We start from the raw sequence: 25,058 nt of genomic DNA, 5'->3' as shown, positions 1-25,058 counted from the left end.
TGCCTTGCCCATCGTTCCTTCCTCCCCTTCTTTTCTTGGCCCCCCTCAGCAACGAAACCCCCCTTTCCTGCATCTCTCCCTTTCCTCAAAATCCCCATTTTGTCCTTCATCTCCCTTTCGACGCGCTCCAGGGAGGGCCATTGGTCGGCAGATCCGGTTGTTTTCTCGTCTAGGGTTAGGGTTAGGGTTAGGGTTAAGGTTAGGGTTAGGGTTAGGGTTTCGTTCTTCTTCCGCGACCGGGAGGAGTCATGTCCGGCGGCGGTGATTCCGGCGAGCCGACGAAGCCGGTGAGCGGCGCCGGCGTCGCCGTCAACGTCCGTTGCTCCAACGGCTCGAAGTTCACGGTGCGCGCCCAGTTGGGATCAACCGTCGCCGCGTTCAAGGCTATCGTGGCCGGGAGCTGCGACATCCCGGCCGATCAGCAGCGGCTCATTTACAAGGGGCGGATTCTCAAGGACGATCAGATCCTCGAAAGCTACGGTACACCCGCCCCGCCGCGTATCTTATAGGGTTCTCGTTTCTTTTTTCTCTAGGGTTTGGTTGATGATCGCCGGATTAAGTTAGATGTTTATCGCTGAATAAGATCGATCGTGATCGTTTTTTGAAGATCTTGTTGCTGTATGTTATGCCCGGTTGATCCTTTTTGTTGTTCGTTTTGTTATCGTGAATTTGGAAGATATTTGCTCCGCGATACATAATCAGAAAAGTATGACCTAAATTTCTTGAAAATTCTAAGAGTTGAGATCCGCGCATCAAATAACACATTTTCCAACGTAATTGTTGCGTGTGCCTGGTAACCCGCGTTCTTCTTTGGAGCATATGAATAAGATCGGATTTTTTTGGCCAAATTATGTAGTATTATGTGGTCTATGATAATTGTTGTATGTTCACTGATGGTTTCTACTGCATGCATTAATATATTTTCGCAATTTTAGTGAGCATGCAATTTACAAAATTTCTGGTTGTTTGCTTCAATTTGGTTCGTTATCCCTTCTTTTGAAGTCCTGTGAATTGCATAATCAAATTAATATATGCTGAACTTTTGTTAGCTGTATGTTGAGTATTGTGGTGGTACTATGTGCCAACTGAAAATGTTCGGCTTCTGGTTTTGGTTGTGTTCTTGAACTTAACCAGCATTTGAGGTTTGTCGGATATAGGTATCAATTAGTACAATTAGGGATACTTTATATGGATCGATTGGAATTTTGCCAAGCTAGTTTCCTACTTGGCTAAGATTGGAAGAGGTCGTGTCTTTATAGGATTCAATAAATTTATATGGCAGTTTGGTGATGCGTTTTTTTTCCCGTACATGTTTTTATTTTTGGGTACTCAGGTAAATTGCTTGAGAAAGCATAAGATGGTGTTTGTGAGATTTTAATATTCATTAATATCATTTCTTTTTCTTCTTATGTGCCCTATTAAACATCTGCCTTGGAAGTCAAGGGTCCGTTTGGTAAAGAAAAATTAGTTGATGCTAGGTTGACATAAATTTGTCAGAACCTTGACACGCTACTCATAGATCTCACAGATTCTCTATTTAGAGAATAATTTGATCAACTTTAGTTGTTTATAAGCATGGTGTTGTCTTCTCCTTTTGTCTGTTTAGAGAATAGTACCTTGTTCTTGCATATTTTTTAAAGTGTATCACTGTATCTATTATAGATACTTGAATTCTCGAGGCATATTTGACCATGTGGTAGGGCACATTGATGATGCACGGTGGATTGTGCTGAGACCTCTGCTATCATGTGAGTTGTAGCTCTGAGTATGAGTTTCATTCTTAATTTTGTAGATGTTCCTTTATCGAGAACCAGAAGAATCTTATGGATAGCTAGGATGTTCTCATTCTTAACCACTCTTATGGCTTATTGTTATCAGAAAACACCTTTCTGAATGGTTTATTTTATAGACCACCTGTCTTTATTCATGCAACCTTTTTCAACTTTGTGCAAGAAAGTGAGGAGATTGAATTTGGTCAGATGGTATCTGACAATGGGAAAAAGAAGAAGTGTCTAAGAAGGAGAGCTTGAATTCTGAAAACATAAAAGTGGCTTGCATGGAAAACTTTTCGCAGTTAAGCTTGAGTGATTTCCTACTACAGGAATATTTCTTAATAACAGCTGTACCCTTGTTAGGTTCAGAAGCATGTTTATGTGTGTCTGAGCTTCTGTGCATATTCTTTTAGATTCTCTTTCAAACACAGAATTGAATTGCTTACTCATGGCCCATTGCTGTATACAAGCTTGTTTGTCTTGTTGCAAGCACGTCTATAGTTGCACATATGTAACATAAAGTGTCAAGACTTTGGACCTTATACTTCACAAGTATGCTTGGTGACAACTTGAATTCAACTAATTTTCCTTAAAAAGGTTCTTGATCTCGCATAAAGTTTTCTGTTTCATGGGGTTGAGTTTGGAGTTTTAGACATATATCAAGACAATGGTTTTTTCAGTGAGCATCTTCTATCACAATCTGTTGGAAGTTGAGATGTAGGGATTACGAGTAGGTCATGACTTGAAAGGGAAGAACTGATCTTCTAGCACTGAACACCATGAAGATGCATCCTAGTATAAAAACATGAAAAATATACTCTCTTTATGAAATGAAATGGATACACAAGGACTGCTACAATCTTAAACACATAACCAAGATCAAGCTTAGTTGCCGAGTAGTTACAAACATCTAAATGGGAATTAATATGGCATGACACATTGTACCCATTGAACCCATTGGACCCTTTTTTTTTGTTTCCAAATGCAGTATCCACGAGATTCATTGCCGCACGACATTGCAACTCTTCTTGAAGTTTTCCTGTGGTAAAGCAATTTGATGCTTCCTATTAAGTAGGATTGGGAAAAAACTGGAAGCGATGACAGCTTGGTGGCTCTATATTCTGTTAAATTTTAACGAGAACAGGTTTTATCTTGCCCCCTTTTTTGTTAGGTCAGTGCTACTACCCTCCAAAAATCATAGTTTAGATGTTTTATGCTCGATCTGAACTATTAGATGTGTTTATCATTGTTTACTCAATAGAGAACATGTATTTGATTAAGCATCTTTATGCTCAGATGTGTATTTTAAAGAGGTCAAAAAATAAATGGTTGGTGTTATACTAAAATTTGATGATAAAAAATTCACATTTTTACATCAAATCAATTTGAAATAAAGCTTGTTTCTTAATAAATAAGTAATGATAAACACATCTAACGGTTCAGATCGAGCATAAAACACCTAAAACTATGATTTTTGGAGTGTCATAATGGTGACCTAATGAAAAAGGGGGCAGGATGATGCCCATTCTCAATTTTAAATTTTTAACTAATCTAATGGGGACTGGTTCCAACCCTGTATTTTTGCTTCTAAGAACAATTTATGTAGCCCCAATATTTTTATGCAGCTCCTTACAAATATCCAATCCATTCACAAATTCACAAGATATCTGTAGTTGCATGAATAGTTAATGAATTTTCTATTTTCTAAGTCATGTATGATTGTTTTTTAATATGAATATATATATATATATATATATATATATATATATATATATATATATATATATATATATATATATATATGTGTGTGTGTGTGTGTGTGTGTGTGTGTGTGTGTGTGAATAGGAAATTGGACATTAAAAATGGTAAAATACATTTAGAAGTTGATAGGGTGCTCAGTGCTTATGTAATGGACAGAAACAATTAGTAACATGGTTGCTATCTAATCAGTTAATATTGATGTGTGTGTGTTTAGTCAATGTTGCATATAATTGTTCAAGCATATTTCATGTGAAACATTGCATATGTAAATCAATGAGGCACATAATTTAATGTGTACAGCATAGGTAGAGTGCCTTCATCTAGGAAAGCCATGTGATGGAATGTGTAGTAGTAACACATGACTTCATTCCTTTGACACTTGAATATAAACATGTAAAAACTGATGCAGAAGGGCTGCTCTAGTCTATTTTTTGGTCAGGATGAAATAGCCTGTTGAGTGTCGTCCTCATCTCCAACCTAATTTTAAAATTGGAAAATCTGGAATATTTCATATATGGTATTGATATAAGTAATATTTCAGAGCCTATTGTTCATTCTGTAATGAAAAGAGGCGGAAGCACCAATAGAGCAAAAAGTCACTCCTTAAGAGTGACTACAAGAGCCAAGAACACAAACACCAAATGTGCACACACAAAACTCACAAATATAGGAAATGACTTAAAGTCATAAGTTGGATTTATTGAAGAAAGGAAGAGAAGGGTGTAAAACCCATACCTTTACAAGGGGGAACCTCCTCTTTTTATAGAGGAGGGAAGCACTAAAGAGGACCCATAAAGGGGGCTCCCTTCTAGTCGTTGGGAGCCCCAACGGTCATAAATATGACTGTTGGGGCCCCAACGACTAGATGGGTGGGGCCCCTTTATGATTCCAATAAGCAAAAAGACAAAATAAAAAAGGAAAAAGAAAAAAGGGAAAAAGAGAAAAGGTGAAAAAGAAAAAGGTACATTTGGGAATTACCAAAATACCCCTATCGGGTTTTTGGTTTATACAAAACAGAAAAAGAAAATATAATTATGTATATATACATATATACGTATATATACTTATATATATACTCATGTATATATATATATAAGTATATGTATATATATATATTTATATATACATAATTTAACATGCCCCCTCAAACTTTACGGGGAGAAGACCGAAAGTTTGCCAAGAAGAAACATGAATCGTGGAGTTGGGAGCGCCTTGGTGAATAAGTCAGCTAGTTGATACTCTGAAGTGACATATGGCAATGTGATGGTCCCTTTGAGATATTCGTCTCGAACATAATGGCAATCCATTTCGATATGCTTGGTCCGCTCATGAAAGGTGTGATTGCTGGCAATGTATATCGCACTCTTGTTATCACAACAGAGCTTGGTGGGAGTGGAAATGTTAACGCCCATGTCACTAAGAAGACTTCTGAGCCACACAATCTCCATAGTTGTCATCGCCATAGCCCGATATTCAGCTTCAGTAGATGATAAGGAGACCTTCTGCTGCTTCTTGCATCTCCACGAGATGAGAGATTCACCTAAAAAAATGCAAAGACCCGTAATTGAGATCCGATCATTGAGATTTCCTCCCCAGTCAGCATCAGTAAAAGCAGTTAATTCAAGAGATGAGGAAGAGGATAAGAAGAGTCCCTTGGAGATGGTATTTTTGATATATTGCACAATTCTCATTACGGCCGCCATATGAACCGTGGTAGGAGCGTGCTGAAATTGGCTCGCTGCATGAACCGCATGAGCTATGTCTAGACGTGTGATGGATAGATAGGTGAGCGATCCAATTAATTGGCGGTAGGGGGTTGGATCTTCAAGAAGAACACCATCTTCAAGTCTTAGTTTCGCATTGATAACTTCAGGAGTCTCCACTTTCTTTTCATCAGATATTCCTGATTTGGTACAAATTTCCGCAGCTAACTTCATTTGAGATAAGATATACCCACGCGCTGAATAAGCCACTTCAATTCCTAAAAAATATCTCAAATAACCAAGGTCAGACATATCAAAAGTATCTTTTAATATAGACTTAACATCATTTACTCCCTTTTTGTCATTCCCAGTGATGATCATATCATCAACATACAACAGAAGCATAATAATGGAGTCACCTGTTCTTTTGACAAAAAGAGCAGTGTCAGTATAACAAGAAGAAAAACCTAAATTGATTAATACATTACTAAACCTGTCATACCAAACTTTAGGAGCTTGCTTAAGTCCATATAAAGCCTTTTTTAATTTTAAAACTTTTCCATTTAAATTCATACCTGGAGGTGGTTCCATATAAACTTCTTCATTTAAATTACCATTCAAGAAAGCATTTTTAACATCAAGTTGAAAGATGGCCCATTTTTTGACAGAAGCTATAGCAATAAGGGCTCGAACACTAGTGATTCGAGCAACTGGGGCAAAAGTTTCATCATAGTCTACCCCATACTCTTGGTCTTAACCTTTGGCTACCAACCTAGCCTTATATCTTTCCAATGAACCATCACTCTTAGTTTTTACTTTAAACACCCATCTACATCCAATGGGTTTCTTGCCATTGGGAGGATCAATGATTTCCCAAGTTTGTGCCTTTTTAAGGGCATTAAGTTCAAGCTTCATAGCTTCATTCCAATGATCATATTGTTTAGCATCATTGTAATGTGATGGTTCATGAAAGGAGTGAAGAGCAAGAAGACATGCTCGATAATTAGGGGAAAAAGAGTCATAAGAAACAAATCTATTTGGAATCTTAGGAATGCGATTTGATCTTCTTTGAGAGGTTTCTTCTATCGACTCATTTTGAGAAAATCTTTCAAGGGCACATGGAGGATTTCTTTCATTCCTTCTAGAGTAGACTTGTATTTGTCTTGAAGCATTTTCTTCTAAGTTTTGATCATTATTTGGATGTTCAACAAGATCTTCAAGAGGTTCATTAAGATCAATATGATCATCTATGATTTCTTGAGGTAACAAGTCAAATAAAAAAGAATAGTCAATATTTTCATTTGGTTGATGCGAAAAACCATTTTCTTTTTCGAGGAATGTGACATCTTTTGAGATATAAAGTTTATTATTAAGGATGTCAAAACATCGATATCCTTTTTATTTTTCGCCATATCCCAAAAAAATACATTCAATAGCCTTAGGTGAAAGTTTATCATTTTTGCGAGTTAAAACAAAGCATTTACATCAAAAAATTCTTAATCTTTTATAATCGGGAGACATATTGTAAAGTTTTTCAAATGGAGAAAGATTTTTCAAAGAGGATGAAGGGATTCTATTGATGAGATATGTTGAAGTTAGAACCGCTTCGGCCCAAAAGGATTTTGGGATATTTTTTGAAATCAATAATGTTCTTGTAGTTTCTATTATGTGCCTATACTTTCTTTCCGCAAGACCATTTTGTTGCGGAGTGTTGGGACAAGAACGTTGATGCCAAATTCCATTTTCTTTTAAGTAATTTTGAAAATCATTAGACATATATTCACCTCCCGAATCAGACCTAAGAATAGATAGATTTCCCAAAAATTGATTTTTAACCATTGCATGAAATTCTTTAAAGAACGAGAAGACTTCAGATTTGCGACTTAAGAAGTATATCCACGTAAATCTAGTGAAGTCATCAATAAAGACCACATAATACGAAAAACCTCCTTTAGATAAAATTGGGGAAGGTCCCCACACATCGGAATGAACAAGTTCAAATGGCCGAGTGGCAAAATAACTTCTTTGAGGAAACGGAGTAGCTTTAGATTTCCCAAAAATGCAATCTTTACAAGTCATGTGATTGTCTTTACAAGTATTGTTCAAAAAAGGGAAAAGAGACATTTTTACAAAATTTGGATGACCAAGTCTCTCATGCCAAATTCCAATACTTTTGTCTTTGACAAGATTGCAAGATGACTTAGATGAAAGCGTCAAAAAGTCCATAAAATAGAGATCACCCCTTCTATGGCCTTGCCCAATCAGCTTCCCTGACTGGAGATCCTGCACGATGCAATCTTTAGGTGAGAAAGAGACTTGGCATCCCTGGTCGGTGATTTGGGAAACAAAAAAAAGATTTAAATTAATTTTTGGAACAACTTTTACTTTAGGAACAAAAAAGTTTTGAGAATTTTTGAAGTCAAGTGTTCCAATACTTTCAATTTTTAAAGACGTTCCATCGGCCGTTGAGACATAGGAGGACATAGGTTCGGAAAAAACATTGGAAATGGAGTTTTTATGAGATGTCATATGGAAAGAAGCACCAGAGTCTAGTATCCACATACCTGGAGGTGATGAAGAGTAGGCGATGACGGCTCCGGATGTTGAAGGAGAAGACTTGAGAAGGTGTTGGAGAACTTCGGAGATATGATTAAGAGTTTCTTTGATATCTCCTTCTTTGGAGAATTTTCTCCAACCGCGGCAACCTTTCCTTTAAACTTAGGACAAACCGGTCTAATGTGTCCCGGTTCATTACAATAGTGGCATATGATTCCCTTTCTAGGCCCATTGATATTTTTGTTAAAGTGGGGAGGTCTATATGCTTTAACATTTGATCCGGGCCTATTAACGGCCAAAACCTCATCATTCCTAATGCTCAAGCCAAGTCGAGTTTCTTCTTGACATACCTCGGCAAGAGCATCTTCAATAGGTAGGGCTTTGCTTCTATGGAGAAGAGATGCCCTCACTTGTTCAAATTTCGGGCGAAGTCCATGAAGGAATTGAAAAAAGTGTTCCTTTTCAATTTGTTCCCTTCTTAGTTCAATGTCTTGTGGAGCAACCCATTTGGGCTCAACAAGGGCGAGCTCATCCCAAAGAGGAGTTAGAGAACTAAAATAGTCCCGGACACTCATATCCATTTGTTTGGTGGAACGAATTTTTTCTTGGCAAAAGAATTGCCGAGCAAGATCCTTTTGGGTATACATACCCTTAAGGAAAAACCAAGCCTCATTGGCTCTTCTAAACTTGGCAATATTGGCACAATTTTTAAGATCAACATTGTTCATAAACCATGCCAAGATTTTGGCATGGTTACTTTCCAAATCCTCGATTTTGGATTGATGTTCATTAATGGCTTTGATGCGCTCATCGCCATCTAAAGCCTTTTCAACTTCATTTTCAATTTTGGTAAGAACAAGAGAGGGTTCGGGAGTAGTTCCCATAACAAAGCCCCAAAGTTTCTTACCTCTTAGATGATTTTTCATAGCGGAGGCCCACATGAGATAGTTGGACCCATTTAGCTTGAAAGAGAGCTCCACTTTAGAGTCATGTTCCATCGGCACCAAATATACTTCCTTTCTTCAAAACTTTGAGAGGCACGCTTTCCAAGATGGCAAAAGAGAAGCCCAATCACCAACCGAGCTTTGATACCATGTAATGAAAAGAGGCGGAAGCACCAATAGAGCAAAAAGTCACTCCTTAAGAGTGACTACAAGAGCCAAGAACACAAACACCAAATGTGCACACACAAAACTCACAAATATAGGAAATGACTTAAAGTCATAAGTTGGATTTATTGAAGAAAGGAAGAGAAGGGTGTAAAACCCATACCTTTACAAGGGGGAACCTCCTCTTTTTATAGAGGAGGGAAGCACTAAAGAGGACCCATAAAGGGGGCTCCCTTCTAGTCGTTGGGAGCCCCAACGGTCATAAATATGACTGTTGGGGCCCCAACGACTAGATGGGTGGGGCCCCTTTATGATTCCAATAAGCAAAAAGACAAAATAAAAAAGGAAAAAGAAAAAAGGGAAAAAGAGAAAAGGTGAAAAAGAAAAAGGTACATTTGGGAATTACCAAAATACCCCTATCGGGTTTTTGGTTTATACAAAACAGAAAAAGAAAATATAATTATGTATATATACATATATACGTATATATACTTGTATATATATACTCATGTATATATATATATATAAGTATATGTATATATATATATTTATATATACATAATTTAACACATTCAACTGCCTTGATACAGGATCTTTATCTGGTAGAGGATGAAATTAGCATATAGATGTTTTGAATAGGCTGAATGTTACGGTGTTGATGGGACAAAATTATGTGATGGTTATCTATGAGGACATCTAAATGGAAAATATGGAGGTGGAAATTTATGGATGCTTCCCAGTAAATATTATGGGGTTATCGTTTAGCATGGTGCATGCTTCAGCTGCTGGCAACTTATGGAGGTCTTCTTGTGAAGAGGTTCTGTCATCAACGTGGATTCAGTACTACATGGATAGTTGATCTTTGCTTCCATAATATGTCCTCACAGATTATCCTCCACTATGAGAAGCAATTTCTGGTTAAATGAAAAGTAGCTGGATATGCTATAAGTATCATACTATCATGCACGGTTGGCTTGTGCAACCTTTGGGAGCTATTTTAAATTAAAGTAGCACCCTGTGGGATCGAGTGGTTCATGAATTTATGTTCAACCACATATTATCGGAAGTGAGTGCACCGTATTGGTAATGTCATTCCCTTCAAAAACGAGTTGGAAGCAGTAGGAATCATGCCTCTTATTCTTGGGGATCACACTTCCGTTTCCATGGGAAGTGTGCTTTTGAGATATGAGTAACTCACTTCCCTTGTGTCCGGAATCGCATTGCCATACATGGGAACCCTTCTCTCTTGAAAATTTTTGAATTGACTTTCAGCTTCCAGATGCTTCCCTGTTTGTTTTCCAGATTTGTTTCAATACTTTATTCTTGTGGACCTCAAAAATTTGTTGCTTCTTGCTTCTGCTTCTGTGGGTTAAATTCAAGTGAATCAGGTGGATCCAACCGATATGATCCACAGCCAATTTGGGTGTTCACTAGTTTAGGGCTGGTAAGCCAATGTTATCTCCATATGGATTGGTGTACGTTGTAAAACCAGTCTGGATTAGTCATTACGGTTGGATTGGCAGCTATGGTGCATGGAGCTCGATCATGTTTATATGGTGACTAGAGTTTGTCTTTAACATTGCAATAATTCTCAACAGGCCAATAAAGTTTTTCCATGTTTTGTATGATATGACAGTACTTTTGGAATCTTTCTTGAGTTCTTCCATATCCAATTATCTGACAGAATTGGATATGTGCATTGTGGGGTCATCCAACATGCCTGATCTGTAGACACTTTCTATAATGCAGACGGCAGCTCCAAAAAACTGAGTGTGTTGTCTTTCATGCCAACTATATATATTTTTGATGAATACCATTAAATGGTTATTTGTTTCTTCAATTATCAAGATTTTATTTGAAGAGAGGAATATGTGTTGTACACTTAATCTCTAGCTTTTGGCCATCTCTAACACATTCTGTGACTTTGGTATGTATCCATTTGTGAAGAAGTATTTTCTCCGGTTGCTTGCATTCTGTCCAGCAAATTTTGGATTTCCTTTTTTCCTTTTTATCCTCCTCTTTTTCACTTTTTTGCATAATCATTGTCCATATGCAAATGTATAAATATGCCTCTCCGTGTGTTTGTGTGTGCACGCATGTGCATATTTGCATGTGTGTACAAATACCTACACGTAGTGCAGGTGTTCTATTGGCTATGTCACATGGATATGGCTGCAGATACGGGCCATTTTTATGAAGTTTTCAGTATGACTTCTATATAAGGGGAGCCAAAATGGAGTATCCGTGTGACATGGTCCGTAGTTGACCAACTTTTTTCATCTTATGCTTCCTGATTTTGCCCTTGATACATCTTTAGAATGTGCATGTGTGCATCCATGCTTGAATGTCTCTTGCCACAAATACCACTTTCACATGTACCTCAAAAGGGTTAAAGTTTACTTTAATATCTTTGAGCACTTTCTTCGTAAAAATATGCTGAATGTACTGCTTGAAATTTGGACCAAGTTTTTGTTAAAATATGTATTCGTATATATAGGGGTATTTTTGTCTTTTCACATAGTTTCATAAAACAACTATTTTTTTAATTTAGCTTTTCTAAATACATTTAGTTTTTTTATTTTTTTCCTTTTTGCAATAACCAAAAAGGGGCCCCACCATAGAGTCGTTGGGGCCCCCAACGACTCCATGGGAGCCCCCTTTTTGGCTCTCCTTTTGAGGCCATGTGGCCTCCCTTCTTCTCATTTCTTTTTGTATAAATAGGGGTGAACCCCTTTGTATTTTCTTCATGCTTGAGAACTCTCTCTCTCTCTCTCAATAAAGAGGCTTTTATATTTTTGCCTTTCTCAACGCTTGTGTATATATTGTCCCTTAGTGGACTTGGCTATTGTTTCTTTTGTTTGTCCATTGTAGGACATTGCAAGTGCTTATAGCACTCTTTATATTTCCGCATATCTTATTACATAGTATCAGAGCCACTCGATTCTTAGAGGAAAAAGCTTGGTACGTATATTTCTCATCTATTGTCTCCCTTCTTCTCACTTCTTTGTGGCATTATGGAAGCAAAATCGACCTATCCTTCAAACTCAATGGAAAGAACTACATGATGTGGGCATCGGCTATGGAGAACAACCTTGGGGGTATGTTATGGGTTCCATTCCAGAACCTAGATTGGAGCTCACAAAGATCGAAGGTGGCCAAGAAAAGGCATCTTGAAGGAGATGCTCGCCTCAAAGCCATTGAAAATCATAAAAAAGAAGTTGAAGATTGGGAAACAATCATGCAAAAATCCTTGTTTGGTTCATGAACAATGTCGAACTCAAGGATGTGCTAATATAGCTAAATTTCGCTGGGCCAATAAGGCTTGTTTTTTTATGAAGGGTATGTATACCCAAAAGGATCTTGCAAGAGCATATTTTTTGCAAGAAAAAATTAGAACTACCAAACAAGGTGATTCTAGTATTCAAGATTACTATAGTGTTTTAAATCCACTATGGGATGAGTTGGCTCTTTTAGAGCTAAAATGGGTTGCTATGAAAGATGTCAAATTAAGACAAAAGCAAATGAAACAAGATCGATTGTTCTAATTCTTATTTGGTATACGTCCCGAATTTGTTCAAGTGAGGTCATCACTTCTCCATAGATCTATCTTTCCTCCAATAAAGGATGTCATTGCCGAAATCACTCAAGAAGAAACAAGGCTTGACATGAGTAAAAATGTTGATGAAGTGCTTGCCGTATCCAAACCTGGCAACAATGTAAAAACCTATAACACCCCCCCCCCCTCTCCCACTTTGGTAAACAAGGAAACTACAATGGAGGAAGAAAAATGATTGTTTGCCATCATTGCTATGAGCCGGGTCACATTAAACCCGCTTGCCCAAAACTCAATGGAACTTTTAAACCTAAGGTGACCTCTCTTGAAGAATCTACCACCAAAGAAGATGAAGGCAAGAATGGTGACCTCAAAGAGACCCTTGGTCAAATATCCATGGCTCTTCAACAAGTCCTTAAAGCTACTTCCTCCACATCGGGTGCGGCCATTGCGTCTACATCATCACCCGATACGTACTCTTGGATCTTAGACTCCGGAGCATCTTTGCATATGACCCCTCATGAAAATACCTTAGTCGATGTTTGCACCAATTCAAAAGGCTCTTGTGTTTCTACGACCGATGGAACTTTTTTTAAAATTTCTAGTATTGGAACTCTAAACTCAAAGAATTCTCAAAATCTTTTTGTTCCAAAAGTTAGAGTTGTTCCAAAACTAAATTTAAACATTTTTTCGGCCTCTCAAATTGCCGACCATGGATGTGAAATATCTTTCTCATCTAATGGTTGCTTTGTACAGGATCTCCGGTCCGAGAAGCGGATTCGGCAAGGCTATAGGAAAGGGGACCTCTACTATATAGATCATCTAAACCTTCCTACAAACTATTTTTGTTCTTATGTCCAAGAAAAAAATATTGGAACTTGGCATAAAAGGCTTGGTCATCCAAGCTATTCAAAAATGTATTTTTTTCCGTTTGGAAACAAATTTTGTAAGGAAAAAGACATTAATTGTAAAGATTGTATTTTTTGAAAAATGAAATCTATTTCTTTTCCAACTAAAACTTTTCTTTCTTCAAGACCCTTTGAATTGGTGCACTCGGATGTTTGGGGTCCATCTCTGGTCATGTCTAAAGGGGGTTATTCCTACTATGTCACTTTCATCGCTGACTTTACTCGATATGTTTGGATCTATTTTCTTAGTCACAAATCAGAAGTGTTTTCCTTCTTTAAAGAATTTCATATAAAAATTCAAAATCAATTTCAAAGTAATATATCAACTTTAAGAACCGATTCTGGTGGTGAATACTTATATAATGAATTCCAAAATTATTTAACTCAAAATGAAATTTGTCACAAAAAATCATGCCCTAGAACTCTACAACAAAACAGACTAGCAGAAAGAAAGCATAGGCATATTATAGAAACCGCTAAAACATTTATTGTCTCTAGAAATATTCCGATTTTTTTTGGGCCGAAGCTGTCTTAACCTCAATATACCTAATCAATAGAACGCCTTCCTCAAAATAAAAGAATGTCTCTCCTTATGGAAAACTTTTTAAATTCTCTCCGAATTTCAATCTCCTTCGCATTTTTTGTTGTAAATGCTTTGTTCTCTTAGATAAGAGAGATAAATTGTCTCCAAAGACAATTGAATGTGTTTTTCTAGGTTATGGAAAAAATAAAAAAGGCTATAGGTGTTTTGATTTAAAAAATGACAAGCTGTATGTTTCAAAAGATGTAACTTTCTTAGAAGATGAGAATGGTTTTGAAAAAATAGAAAAATCAAATGAAGGTGATTATATGTTTTTACATGATCTTATTGATGACATAAATGATGATTCTATGAATCATCTTGAAAGTATAGAAGGCACTTGTGATGTGTCCAATTTTGATGTGTCACCACCAAGTAATGGTACTAGTAATGAAAATATTAATGTTTACACCCTAAGAGATCAAGAAAGGCCTATTAGTGCCTTAGAGAAATACTCTCAAATTTTTGAATCTTCAGAAGAGCCCCCCCATTCGGCACTCTTCTAGAGAATCAATACCACCTAATAGGTTTGTATCCTATGAGTCTTTAGCACCCAATTATCGGGCATGTTTGATAACCTTACATTCACATTATGAGCCCACTCATTATAATCAAGCTAAAACTCTACCACATTGGGTTAAAGCAATAAAAATAGAATTAGATGTGCTAAAAAAGGCTAATACTTAGGAAATAGTCGAACTCCCTCCACATAAAAAACCTATTGAATGTCGCTGGGTCTTTAAAGTTAAAACTAAAAGCGATGGATCCGTAGAAAGATATAAAGCCAGGTTAGTAGCAAAGGGATATTCGCAAAATATGGAATCGACTATGAGGAAACATTCGCTCCTGTAGCTTGAATGACTAGTGTCAAAACTCTAATAGCTGTCGCATCAACAAAAAAATGGCCTATATATCAACTCGATGTGAAAAATGCTTTTCTAAATGAGAATTTAAATGAAGTATATATGGATCCACCACCCGAAATTAATATTGGACAAGGTCAAACCCTTAAACTCTTAAAAGCCTTATATGGTCTTAATCAAGCCCCCAAGGCTTGGTATGATCATTTTAGTGATATCATGGTTAAATTAGGATTTCACTCTTGTTATACTGACACTGCTCTCTTTGTTAAAAGTGCAGGTACTAACATTGTTATCTTATTACTTTATGTTGATGACATGATTATCACTGGGAATGATCAAAATAGTATTGTTGATGTTAAAACCATGTTAAAAAATAATTTTGACATGTCTGATTTAGGCTTCCTTAGATATTTTCTTGGTATTGAAGTCACATATTTTCTTAGAGGATATATTTTGTCACAGATGAAACTTGTTGTAGATATATGTATCAAGTCTGGCATTTCAGATGATAAAAAGTAGAGACTCCAGAGGTCATTAATGCCAAATTAAGGTTTGAGGACGGGGTTCTTCTGGAAGACCCTACAGGCAACTCATTGGATCTCTCACTTACCTAACCATCACTAGACTAGACATCGCTCATGCGGTTCACTCTACAAGCCAATTTTAGCATGCTCCTACAACTGGGCATATGAGCGTCGTGCTTTGGGTCATCCAATATATCAAAAACACTATAAATAAAGGGCTATTTCTATCCTCATCTTCTTCATTAAACCTTTTTGCTTATACTGATGCAGATTGGGGAGGTAACCCTAATGATAGAATCTCAACTATCGGTTTTTGTGTCTTTTTAGGAGATTCCTTAATTGCCTTGAGATGCAAGAAGCAACAAAAAGTCTCGCTATCTTCTACTGAAGCTGAATACTGAGCTATGACAACTACAACAATGAAACTAGTTTGGCTTCGTAGTCTCCTAAAAAAACACAGGGGTTGATATTGCTGGAGCTTTAAAGTTATGCTGTGACAACAAGAGTGCTATATATATTGCAAGCAATCACACCTTTTATGAGGCAACCAAACATATCGAGATGGACTGTCATTATGTTCGGGATGAATTTTTACGAGGAACAATTATTCTTCCGTATGTCACTTCAGAATATCAGTTGGCGGACTTCTTTACTAAGGTCCTTCCTGCTCCCCGCTTCATGTTTCTTTTTGGCAAACTTTCTGTCATCTCCTCGTAAAGTTTGAGGGGGGGTGTTAATATATATATATATATATATAAAATACCCGCTAGGGGTATTTTTGTCTTTCACATAGTTTTAGAAAGCAACTATTTTTTTAATTTAGCTTTTCTAAATACATTTAATTTTTTATTTTTTTATTTTTTTCCTTTTTTAATAACCAAAAAGGGGCCCCACCATAGAGTCGTTGGGGGCTCCCAACGACTCCATGGGAGCCCCTTTTTTGGCTCTCCTTTTGAGCCCTTGTGGCCTCCCTTCTTCTCATTTCTTTTTGTATAAATAGGGGTGAACCCCTTTGTATTTTCTTCATGCTTTAGAACTCTCTCTCTCTCTCTCAATAAAGAGGCTTTTATATTTTCGCCTTTCTCAAGGCTTGTGTATGTATTGTCCCTTAGTGGACTTGGCTATTGTCTCTTTTGTTTGTCCATTGTAGGACATTGCAAGTGCTTATAGCACTCTTTATATTTCCACATATCTCATTACAGTTTTCACCTCCAAGATTTTCGTTGACAATAAGATCTTGCTATTGTAGTAGGCTATGTAAAATGTCTGCCTATGTGGTATCCTTCTAATGTCGGTGCTTGCATGTGATGTTTGGTGATTCAATTAGTTGATGTAGCTACACTGTAGAGCTAAATATTGAATGTTTTACCTAGAAATTGATTCTTAGAACCCATTATCAAAGAAGGTTGTGTATGCTAGTATGACAAGTAAACTTTCCACCGCATGCATCTCTCAAACGTCATCATGTGAAACACTGAAAGCTCATTGTATTTTTGTTTCTTCATCATCATGCCGTTGTCTGGCTCATGCTGGACATCTTGGGGTAAGTTCGTAAGTCAATGCACCATTTATCTCATTTCTGATTGTATCTTTTTCTAGAATCATCCTTAAGATTCAGCAAACTTATGATCTCCCTATCATAGTGTTGCAATCAAAACATTTCTGCACCGTATTTTGGAGTTAGCTATCCTATTGCTCGCTCTTTTTCTTTATGAGCCTTGTGTATTTTCAAGCTTTTGGACTTAAACCCAATAAGATTCAGGCTTGCTGGAATACCAATTGATCTGAATCCATCTCATAGGGACTTTGAAGCTCTTTATAAGGTTAACCATCACTTGTGGTACATTTGTATCATTCAATTTTTTTTTAGTATTCGGTATCAAATTAATTTCGTTTATTTTACTTGGCTCTTCATTGTTTTCAATTTGCTAATTTACACAATTTCTTGTTATATCACATTTTGTTACAATTATCTATGCATTTTTATGTGCTTGTTGAGTTTGTCACATGCATGCATAAGCACATGCCCGCACTTTCACACCCATTTAATATTGTTGAATTCAAAGTTTTGTCATTTTTGGTCCTGGGGTTCTGCATACAATTGTGTTCAGGGTTCAAATATTTGAAATGGTTTTCTACGTATTCATCTTCTATAAACAACAATGAACTTATCTGATTGCCCTTCGTATGTAACGCCCCAAAATTCCAAACTTGTAACTTTTTAGAAAAAATGTAAAAGCTTTGTAATCAATTTTTTTCCAGAGTTTAAAATGGCAGTTTAACGAAAAATGGTGTTTGAAATAACAAGTCAACGGACCTTGGGCACATTACAGGCGAACTTTTCTTTACATAATAGATTTGCATCACCGTATAAGCATTGAAACCACATAGATTCAAAAAAAAGTTTTTGATAATTAAAGTTTATACAAAAGAGGGATTTTCAAAAGAAGACCCCTTATGCAAAATTACAAAACGTGCTAAGAAATAAAATGTCACATTTTCGTGTCATCGCCTGCCATACCGACCTAATCATCACCTGTACTCTATAAAACGGGTCATATAAAAATTTGGTAGGTGCATAGATATCAAAATTTAGAAGAAGACTAACATATGCGTTGTTCTTCTTGTGCTGTGCAGTTCAGAATAAGTAAAATGAGCATGATAATCTTGTTTTGATACTAATTGTCTTGAGGGTACGCACAGGAGAAACGTAAAAACAACTGAGACTGTCCGGGGGTTTGTTATTCTATGTATTTTGATACCTCAGACAACTACCTGAGTCCGATCCTAAGGGGATGGCCAGTGACCGAGAGAATTTTTCAGAGGCATACATGGCAAGGGATTCATCCAAACTTCTGTAGAAATCCATGAGATCTACCACTTAGGATAATTTTTGGTAGCCCCGTCACCTAACTCCGTTGATCGGGGACACCGAGTCAATTGCTACTCGAGAAGCGTAGTTGTTAACAACCTGTCTATTGAAGTTTTTTTACCATCCCATCCTCTCCCTTGACGGAACCAAAGAGACGAATGTATATGTCAGGTTCTATTTTTAACTGACAACTTATTCTACACTCTTTGGTCTTTCAAACCAAATCAAACATCTTGCCTGTGAAGGTGAATCATCACCATTTATGTGATTTTTTTGTCATTGTGCATTTTCATGCTACGAGGTTACGATAAACCTCTCATCCAATCATCGTAGTATTAACATGTCGTGCATGTTTGATAGTACTACTACGATGAGAGGGATATCAATTTCTCAGAAAGAAACCCCAACATCATTTGGAAATTTCAAAGTCCCGTGCTTTAGGTCGGGAATATCCGAGATGAAGGATCGAATGTACGTACCACTTAGGGCTACGTAGTCGAAGCCTTTCCGTTACACATGTTTGATGGAAAAACTCGGTTGAAAATATGCAAATGCTAAATACTTGTTTTTGCTTTTCGAGACAATGAATAATATGAGCTTTGAAATCTCGCATGTGAAAACCTTTTAAAAATAGATTTGGCGAGGATGCGCAAATCTGTATCTTTAAATGTACGCATAATCTAAAGTAGGCTGGAGTACACGTACCTTATAAAGTCATATATATGTATATAGAATACATATATAGTAAAGCGTAAGCCTATGTACATTGCAGCGCGACAGCAAAGTAAATGACATAAAGCAAGGTCCGATGCGCGAAACCACACATCGAACTAAATAAATTGCGTAAGCGACACACGATGTACGAAACCGTACATCGGCTAAATAAATTGCGTAAGCAATGCACAATGTACGAAATCGTACATCGGCTAACTAAATTGCGTAAGCAATGTACGAAACCGTACATCGACTAAATAAATTGCATAAGCAGTAGTCTGTGCACATAACAACGTGGCGGGAAAGCAAATGACATAAATTTTAAATGGATAAGAATACGCAAAATTGCGTTTTTGAGTTAAAAACACACACACACACACACACACATATATATATATATATATATATATAAAAGTTAGAAGTATTATGTTATTTGTCCTCGTATGCAATTTTTTCCTACCTCAGAGATGGTCGAACACGCTGACGATTTCGAGCGTAGGTTTTTAAAGGCTCATGCCTTGGTAAGCGTGTTGCATTCGTTGTGCTGACATGGAGTGCTAAAAAGATTATGTTGCGCTACATAAAGGATGATATTAAAACCTTATCGTGACAATGATTGCATTGCAGGGGTCAAACCCGAACCCAATTCAAGCCGAGCTTGGTACAAGAGGGGGGGGGGGGGGTTAAAGCTCGACTGAGCCGGCTCGGTCTGAAAGCGGAAACCGAGCTGAGCTCCGCTGCCTACGCGACCAACGGGAGGGGGTGGGTTCGGTAGTCAGGTCGAGCCCAGCCTGATCCCAATCTTGTGATAGCAAGGAGGGGCTACGAGGCAGCGACAGGGCTCTCACCCTCTCTGGCGCCCTCGATTCGGGATGCATTCCCAAACAACCCGACTCGTTGACAGTGCCTCATGGTGCGGCAGGAGAGTCAACACTCCCTGTCGGTTGTCTCAGAAAAGTAGCAGCAACCTACGACTGCTGCTGAAAAAGGAGAAAGAAGAGGGTGCTGCAAGGGCTGGCCCTGTTATGCTCAGCTCGACTGATAGAGGAGCACAAAGGGGTGCAGCAGGGGCGTCGACACCTCCTGTCGGCTGTCCCGGTAAGGTAGCAGCAGCAGCCTACGGCTGCTGCTGAGAAGAAAAGGGGGGGGGGGGGGAGGGAGAGAGGAGGCAACGTACCTGAGAGGGGGGTTCGAGTAGGGGAGAGTCGAGAGAGGGGAGGGGCTCGGGTGGCTTCTGCGTGAAACAAGCAAGAGTCCTCGCTGTATTACAAAAAGGAAATAGAAACACGGGGTGGGGTTGTGTGGACCTGTATCCAAAACATCTTTGTTTTTTAGGAAAACCACGAGTCTTACATTGTAGCATATGGTTCCTATTATATGTCACATGGGTGCGGGTGCGGGTGCGGGTGCGACACGGGTGCGGCGCAATTTCAAAAATTTTGGACACGGGGACTCAGCTATATATATATATATATATATATATATATATATATATATATATATAAGACTCGGTCAAAGTTGTGCCCATTAGGGGACAGGTGATGAGTTGTGAAGGCATTCTGTACACTTTCTTCATACAGGAATAATTCACTTTTGGGCACTTTCTTCATACACTGTAATAATTCACTTTCTTCGTACAAGAAAAAACCACAAAAACTTGAGTTGTGCCCATTCTGTACTTAAAACTTGAAAGTGTACAGGTTTTTTAGTTGTGATGGGTTTTTTTCCTTACAGCTGTAGCCCAGAAAATTTTAAAAAAAAAATTTCAAAATTTTTTTTCCAAAAAATGGACCAAAATGACCCTGGGTGCGTTGACCACACCCAGGGTCGGGTTGACCGAGTCCGAGCCGCACCCGTGTCCGCACCCGTGTCGGTGCGTGTCGACGCGGGTGCGGCGACCTTGGAGCCGAGTCCGTGATATTCCCTTTGCATGATCTATCCCTATCTCTATCTTGTGTTGATTCTGCATCATGGCTCTTTGATTCAATGTCTGTGGGATGTGCACTTCTTTTGGGGTCCATCTGGTTGTGAAAACCTGGATTATCTTTTTCTTTTATTTATTTATTTAATTCTTCCTGCCTCCATGGCTCCAGTGGACTGGTGGTTCGTAATTTTTGGCCTATGTCCTGATGTTTTGGCTGCAGGATTGCCTTTCTTTTGGTCTATATTCTTTTTCATGGATGATATATCAGTGAGCTTCCCATTGACAAGAATTTTATTGCATATAGCTTCTTTGTTGTCGTTCTTCTGACCTTGAGTCTATCAATGGTTTAACTAGCTATGATATGGCTGTTTCACTAGTTAAATGCTTATCTCAGCTTTGCTTACGGGGTTGAGAGAGCGACATTGTCATGCCTTCCCTATTATGTTCTGCAAATTTGTAACTTTGCTGTCAGAGGAGGGCAAGGTTCATTAGGTCCTCTTTGGACTTTGGCCTACACTTCCATTGTTTCAGTTTTATTTGTTCGAAAATGCTACTTTAGTGGTGCAAGGTAACCGTGAATGCTCCAACTGTTTGGTCTTTGAGGGATATCTTTCTCTTCCAAACATCTGAAATTGTAAAATACTGTGTATAGTTGGTCTATACCTTATAGTTCTGAGTTGCATACTTTTATTTATTCATCTAATCACAGTGTCAAACATATAAAGATGCTGGCTTATTATACACTTTTTACAAACTTGTTTGTCTGTCATATATGCTTGTTTTGACTTGACAATTATAATAAGCTCATTGACACTTCCTTTTATTGTTGGATAGGTCTGCAAGCTGATCACACTGTCCATTTGGTTCGTGGCTTTGCATCACCTTCATCCCCTAATACCGCTAATGCTACTAATAATAGTGCTTCAAATAATAGCACCCAGGGTTCAGCAAGGGGGATTGGTTCTGTTGATAGTGAAGGTTTTGGTGGGATGGGTCTGGGGGGCTTGCTGTTCCCAGGAGCTGGAGTAAATGGACTTGGTGGAAATGGAGTAAATAGGCTTGGTTTATTTGGATCTGGACTTCCAGAGTTTGAACAGGTACAGCAGCAGCTAACTCAGAACCCTAACATGATGAGGGAAATGATGAGCATGCCTGTCATACAGAATCTCATGAACAACCCTGATCTAATGCGTAACTTAGTCATGAGCAACCCCCAGATGCGTGAAATAATAGACAGGAATCCGGACCTTGCTCATATACTCAATGATCCTAGCACTCTTCGTCAAACCCTGGAAGCAGCACGGAATCCTGAACTCATGCGTGAGATGATGCGGAACACTGACAGGGCCATGAGTAATATCGAGTCCTCTCCTGAAGGATTCAACATGCTTAGGCGCATGTATGAAACTGTTCAAGAGCCATTTTTAAATGCAACAACTATGACAGGAGATGGTGGAAATGGTCTTGGGTCGAATCCTTTCGCTGCTCTTCTAGGGAACCAAGGTGCAGGCCAGGCAAGAGACCGATCTCTGAATGCTTCAACCACCGGGTCAGAAGCTACAAGTGGTTCTCCTGCACCAAACACCAACCCACTCCCTAATCCTTGGAGTAAGTTTATCCCTTTGTTTCCTTTTTTTTCTTTTTCATTTTTGAGTGTGTGCGGAATCGTGTGTATGTCTGCATCTGTTTTTTGGTTCTGACTTCTGAGCATGGGATCTTCAACTTGTACATTTTCTTTGGTTTCTCTTTAAGCAAATACAGCTGCTGGAGGCACGCCGACCAACAATACAGCTACTAGGGCTGCTTCTGTGTTGGATGCCAGGGCACCTGGAACAGGTGGGCTTGGTTTGCCTGAACTTGATCGGATGCCTGGTGGCTTCCCTGATTCCTCTACTCTCAGTCAAATGATGCAAAATCCTGCGATAACACAGATGATGCAAAGCCTTCTTTCTAACCCTCAGTATATGAACCAGGTAAGATGCCAATTATGTTTTATTCAATTGATTGAATCCCTTAACATGAAAACATTTTCATTCAAGATTACTTCCTGCTGTATTTTTAGATTCTTGGTTTCAATCCCCAGCTACGCAATTTGCTGGACTCAAATACACAGTTTAGAGATATGATGCAAAATCCGGAGTTCCTTCGTCAGCTTACTTCCCCTGAGGCCTTGCAGGTAATTTCGCATGCTGCTTGGTTGTAACTTGTAAAACTTTCTAGTTACTCTTATTTATGGAGTGCTAGCGATTCTTGCAGCAATTTACGTCATTTCAACCGGCACTCTTATCCCAGCTTGGTCGTCAGCAAACAAACCAGTAAGTTGCTTGCCATTTATAAGATTATTATAGTTAACATGTAAAAAGTGATGAGTTGGCATCTCCATACCAACTACCATGAACTAATCCCTATCTTGTCACAACTCTAAATTCTAGTTAGCAGGAACCTAAGGTGACTTTTCTGATTCATCTGAGGGAAAAAGTGAGAATCTTTGCTAATTTGATTGACCTCCCTCCCTCTTTCCACTCTTTCTCTCTCCCATTTTCTTTGTAACTCTTTTTTCACAGGAGGGAAAGTGAAAAGGATTTCATATGAAGGCACACTTTCCCATGATTTTGTAGGAAATGATGGGAAATCATTCCCCAGCTGCATTTTCATAGTAAACATATGCCCCTAACTTTTTGAACGCTTGTTTTATTTTGGTGAAGAAGTGACTCATTGTCATATGAAAAACGGTCCATTTCCTCACCAAATGGAGGAAACAAATAGGCCCTTACCCTTTGTGTTCTTGTTCTATCATTGATAGTTTTGTTTTTTAGTGTTCAGTTGAATTACTTCTGATGATTTTTTGTTGGGCTGTCCCAGAAAAGAATGGGACTAGATAGTTTTGTTTAGTCTTGCTAGATATATTTTTGATCTTATTGGAAAAAGAATGGGACTATTTGTGTTGTGTGTTTTGCCGTCTCGTGCTGGTAGAGTTTTGCTATAATTGCCAAGCAACCATGATGTTGCTACATTGAGTTGTATGCTGCTTACTTGCAGGGAACAAGGAACTGGTGGTGGTGCTGGCACTCCTAACAATCTGAACCTGGATTTGTTGATGAGCATGCTTGGAGGACTTGGGTCTGGTGGCCTTAACGTTCCCAACACATCTGATGGTTCGATGCTCTCTCTCTCTCTCCCTCTCTCTCTCTCCTTTTTTCTGACAGATTGTTGTTTTTTCATCACAGTTCCTCCAGAACAACTTTATGCAACTCAGCTGTCTCAGCTTCAAGAGATGGGCTTCTTTGACACCCAGGAGAACATTCGTGCACTGAGTGCAACACATGGGAATGTTCATGCGGCTGTTGAGCGCCTCCTGGGGAATCTCGGTTAGTAGGTTTCTCGCTAAGTAATTGCCTTTGAATGCTGCCTGTAAGATCTGTAAGATTAGTCCTTCATCGACCCATCTATCCATTCTGGTTATGAGATAACACCTTGAAGATGGCAAAACTTGCATACATTGGATTTCTTTTTTGCACATGAAAATAAGACACTGCCATAGAGTCATCGGTATCATGTAGCTTTGTTTTGTTGAAGGCCCTTGCTCTCTTATGAGTGTGAAAATCGCCTATGCTGTACATACACAGACTTCGGCGGGGCTTTGGGTCGGTTTCTGGTGATTATGGTATAGTTAAAATTGTAAGCAAACATGTTTTGTGGTGAATATTTAATTTGTTTTTGGATAATTGTTGTGGGTGTGGGATCAGTTGCTGGTTATTGTGGGTGTGCAACTGCATGTGTCTTTTGGTGAATATTAATTTTTTATATGGATTATGAATCATTGTGAATGGTGTGTGATCTTTAGCTGCCCCTATATATCGATTTCCTTTAGATTTGTGTGTTGTTTGGGAGATGGGTCACTTTCCGCTAGAAAGTTTATGCAGTTTTTTGGGAACTTAAATGAATCACTTGAGCCACGAATACTTTTTGTGGTTACTTCTGTATTCTGCTTGTCTATTTTTGTGGGGTTAATATTTGCTACATTCGATTGTAAATACAGTCGACTTAGCCAAACGACACTTTTTTTTTGTCACATCTAATGCCATATATGTGATCCACATGTTTTATTTAGTAGGAACTGCCTTTTGAATTACCGAAATCCTATTGGTATGCAAGTTTTTTCAGTGATCCAAAAATCAACATATATGAATGAATCAATTTTTTCCGACTCATAGAAACA

The 25,058-nt window shown here is 38.2% G+C and overlaps 1 protein-coding gene across 3 annotated transcripts; it reads left to right on the top strand.

Annotated features, from left to right (window-relative positions):
- Positions 1-24,678, top strand: LOC149842634 (ubiquitin domain-containing protein DSK2a-like). 3 transcript variants are annotated; one of them, XM_089999312.1, is made up of 7 exons: positions 1-480; positions 21,674-22,447; positions 22,592-22,812; positions 22,902-23,015; positions 23,096-23,154; positions 23,879-23,994; positions 24,067-24,678. In XM_089999312.1, the coding sequence occupies exons 1-7, from the start codon at positions 249-251 to the stop codon at positions 24,210-24,212; spliced, it is 1,662 nt and encodes a 553-aa protein (XP_089855438.1). In that variant the 5' UTR covers positions 1-248; the 3' UTR covers positions 24,213-24,678. The 3 variants fall into 3 exon arrangements, with proteins under 3 accessions (XP_089855438.1, XP_089855439.1, XP_089855440.1); XM_089999313.1 differs by having other exon boundaries at positions 2-480; positions 22,601-22,812; XM_089999314.1 differs by having other exon boundaries at positions 2-480; positions 22,923-23,015.
- Positions 24,679-25,058: the final 380 nt, after the last annotated feature.

This window comes from Nuphar pumila, chromosome 3 (assembly GCF_984573655.1).
Source record: "Nuphar pumila chromosome 3, dmNupPumi1.hap1.1, whole genome shotgun sequence".
Lineage (NCBI taxonomy): Eukaryota > Viridiplantae > Streptophyta > Magnoliopsida > Nymphaeales > Nymphaeaceae > Nuphar > Nuphar pumila.
Note: the sequence above shows the minus strand (reverse complement) of the source record. Positions and strands in the feature narration are given on the sequence as shown.

What these genes read in the sequence shown, in the direction of transcription:
- LOC149842634 (XM_089999312.1), top strand. Translation starts at nt 249, where the DNA reads ATGTCCGGCGGCGGTGATTCCGGCGAGCCGACGAAGCCGGTGAGCGGC. An exon ending in CCCACTCCCTAATCCTTGGA is followed by an intron (nt 22,448 to 22,591) that starts GTAAGTTTATCC and finishes TTTCTCTTTAAG; the next exon opens with CAAATACAGCTGCTGGAGGC. An exon ending in ACCCTCAGTATATGAACCAG is followed by an intron (nt 22,813 to 22,901) that starts GTAAGATGCCAA and finishes CTGTATTTTTAG; the next exon opens with ATTCTTGGTTTCAATCCCCA.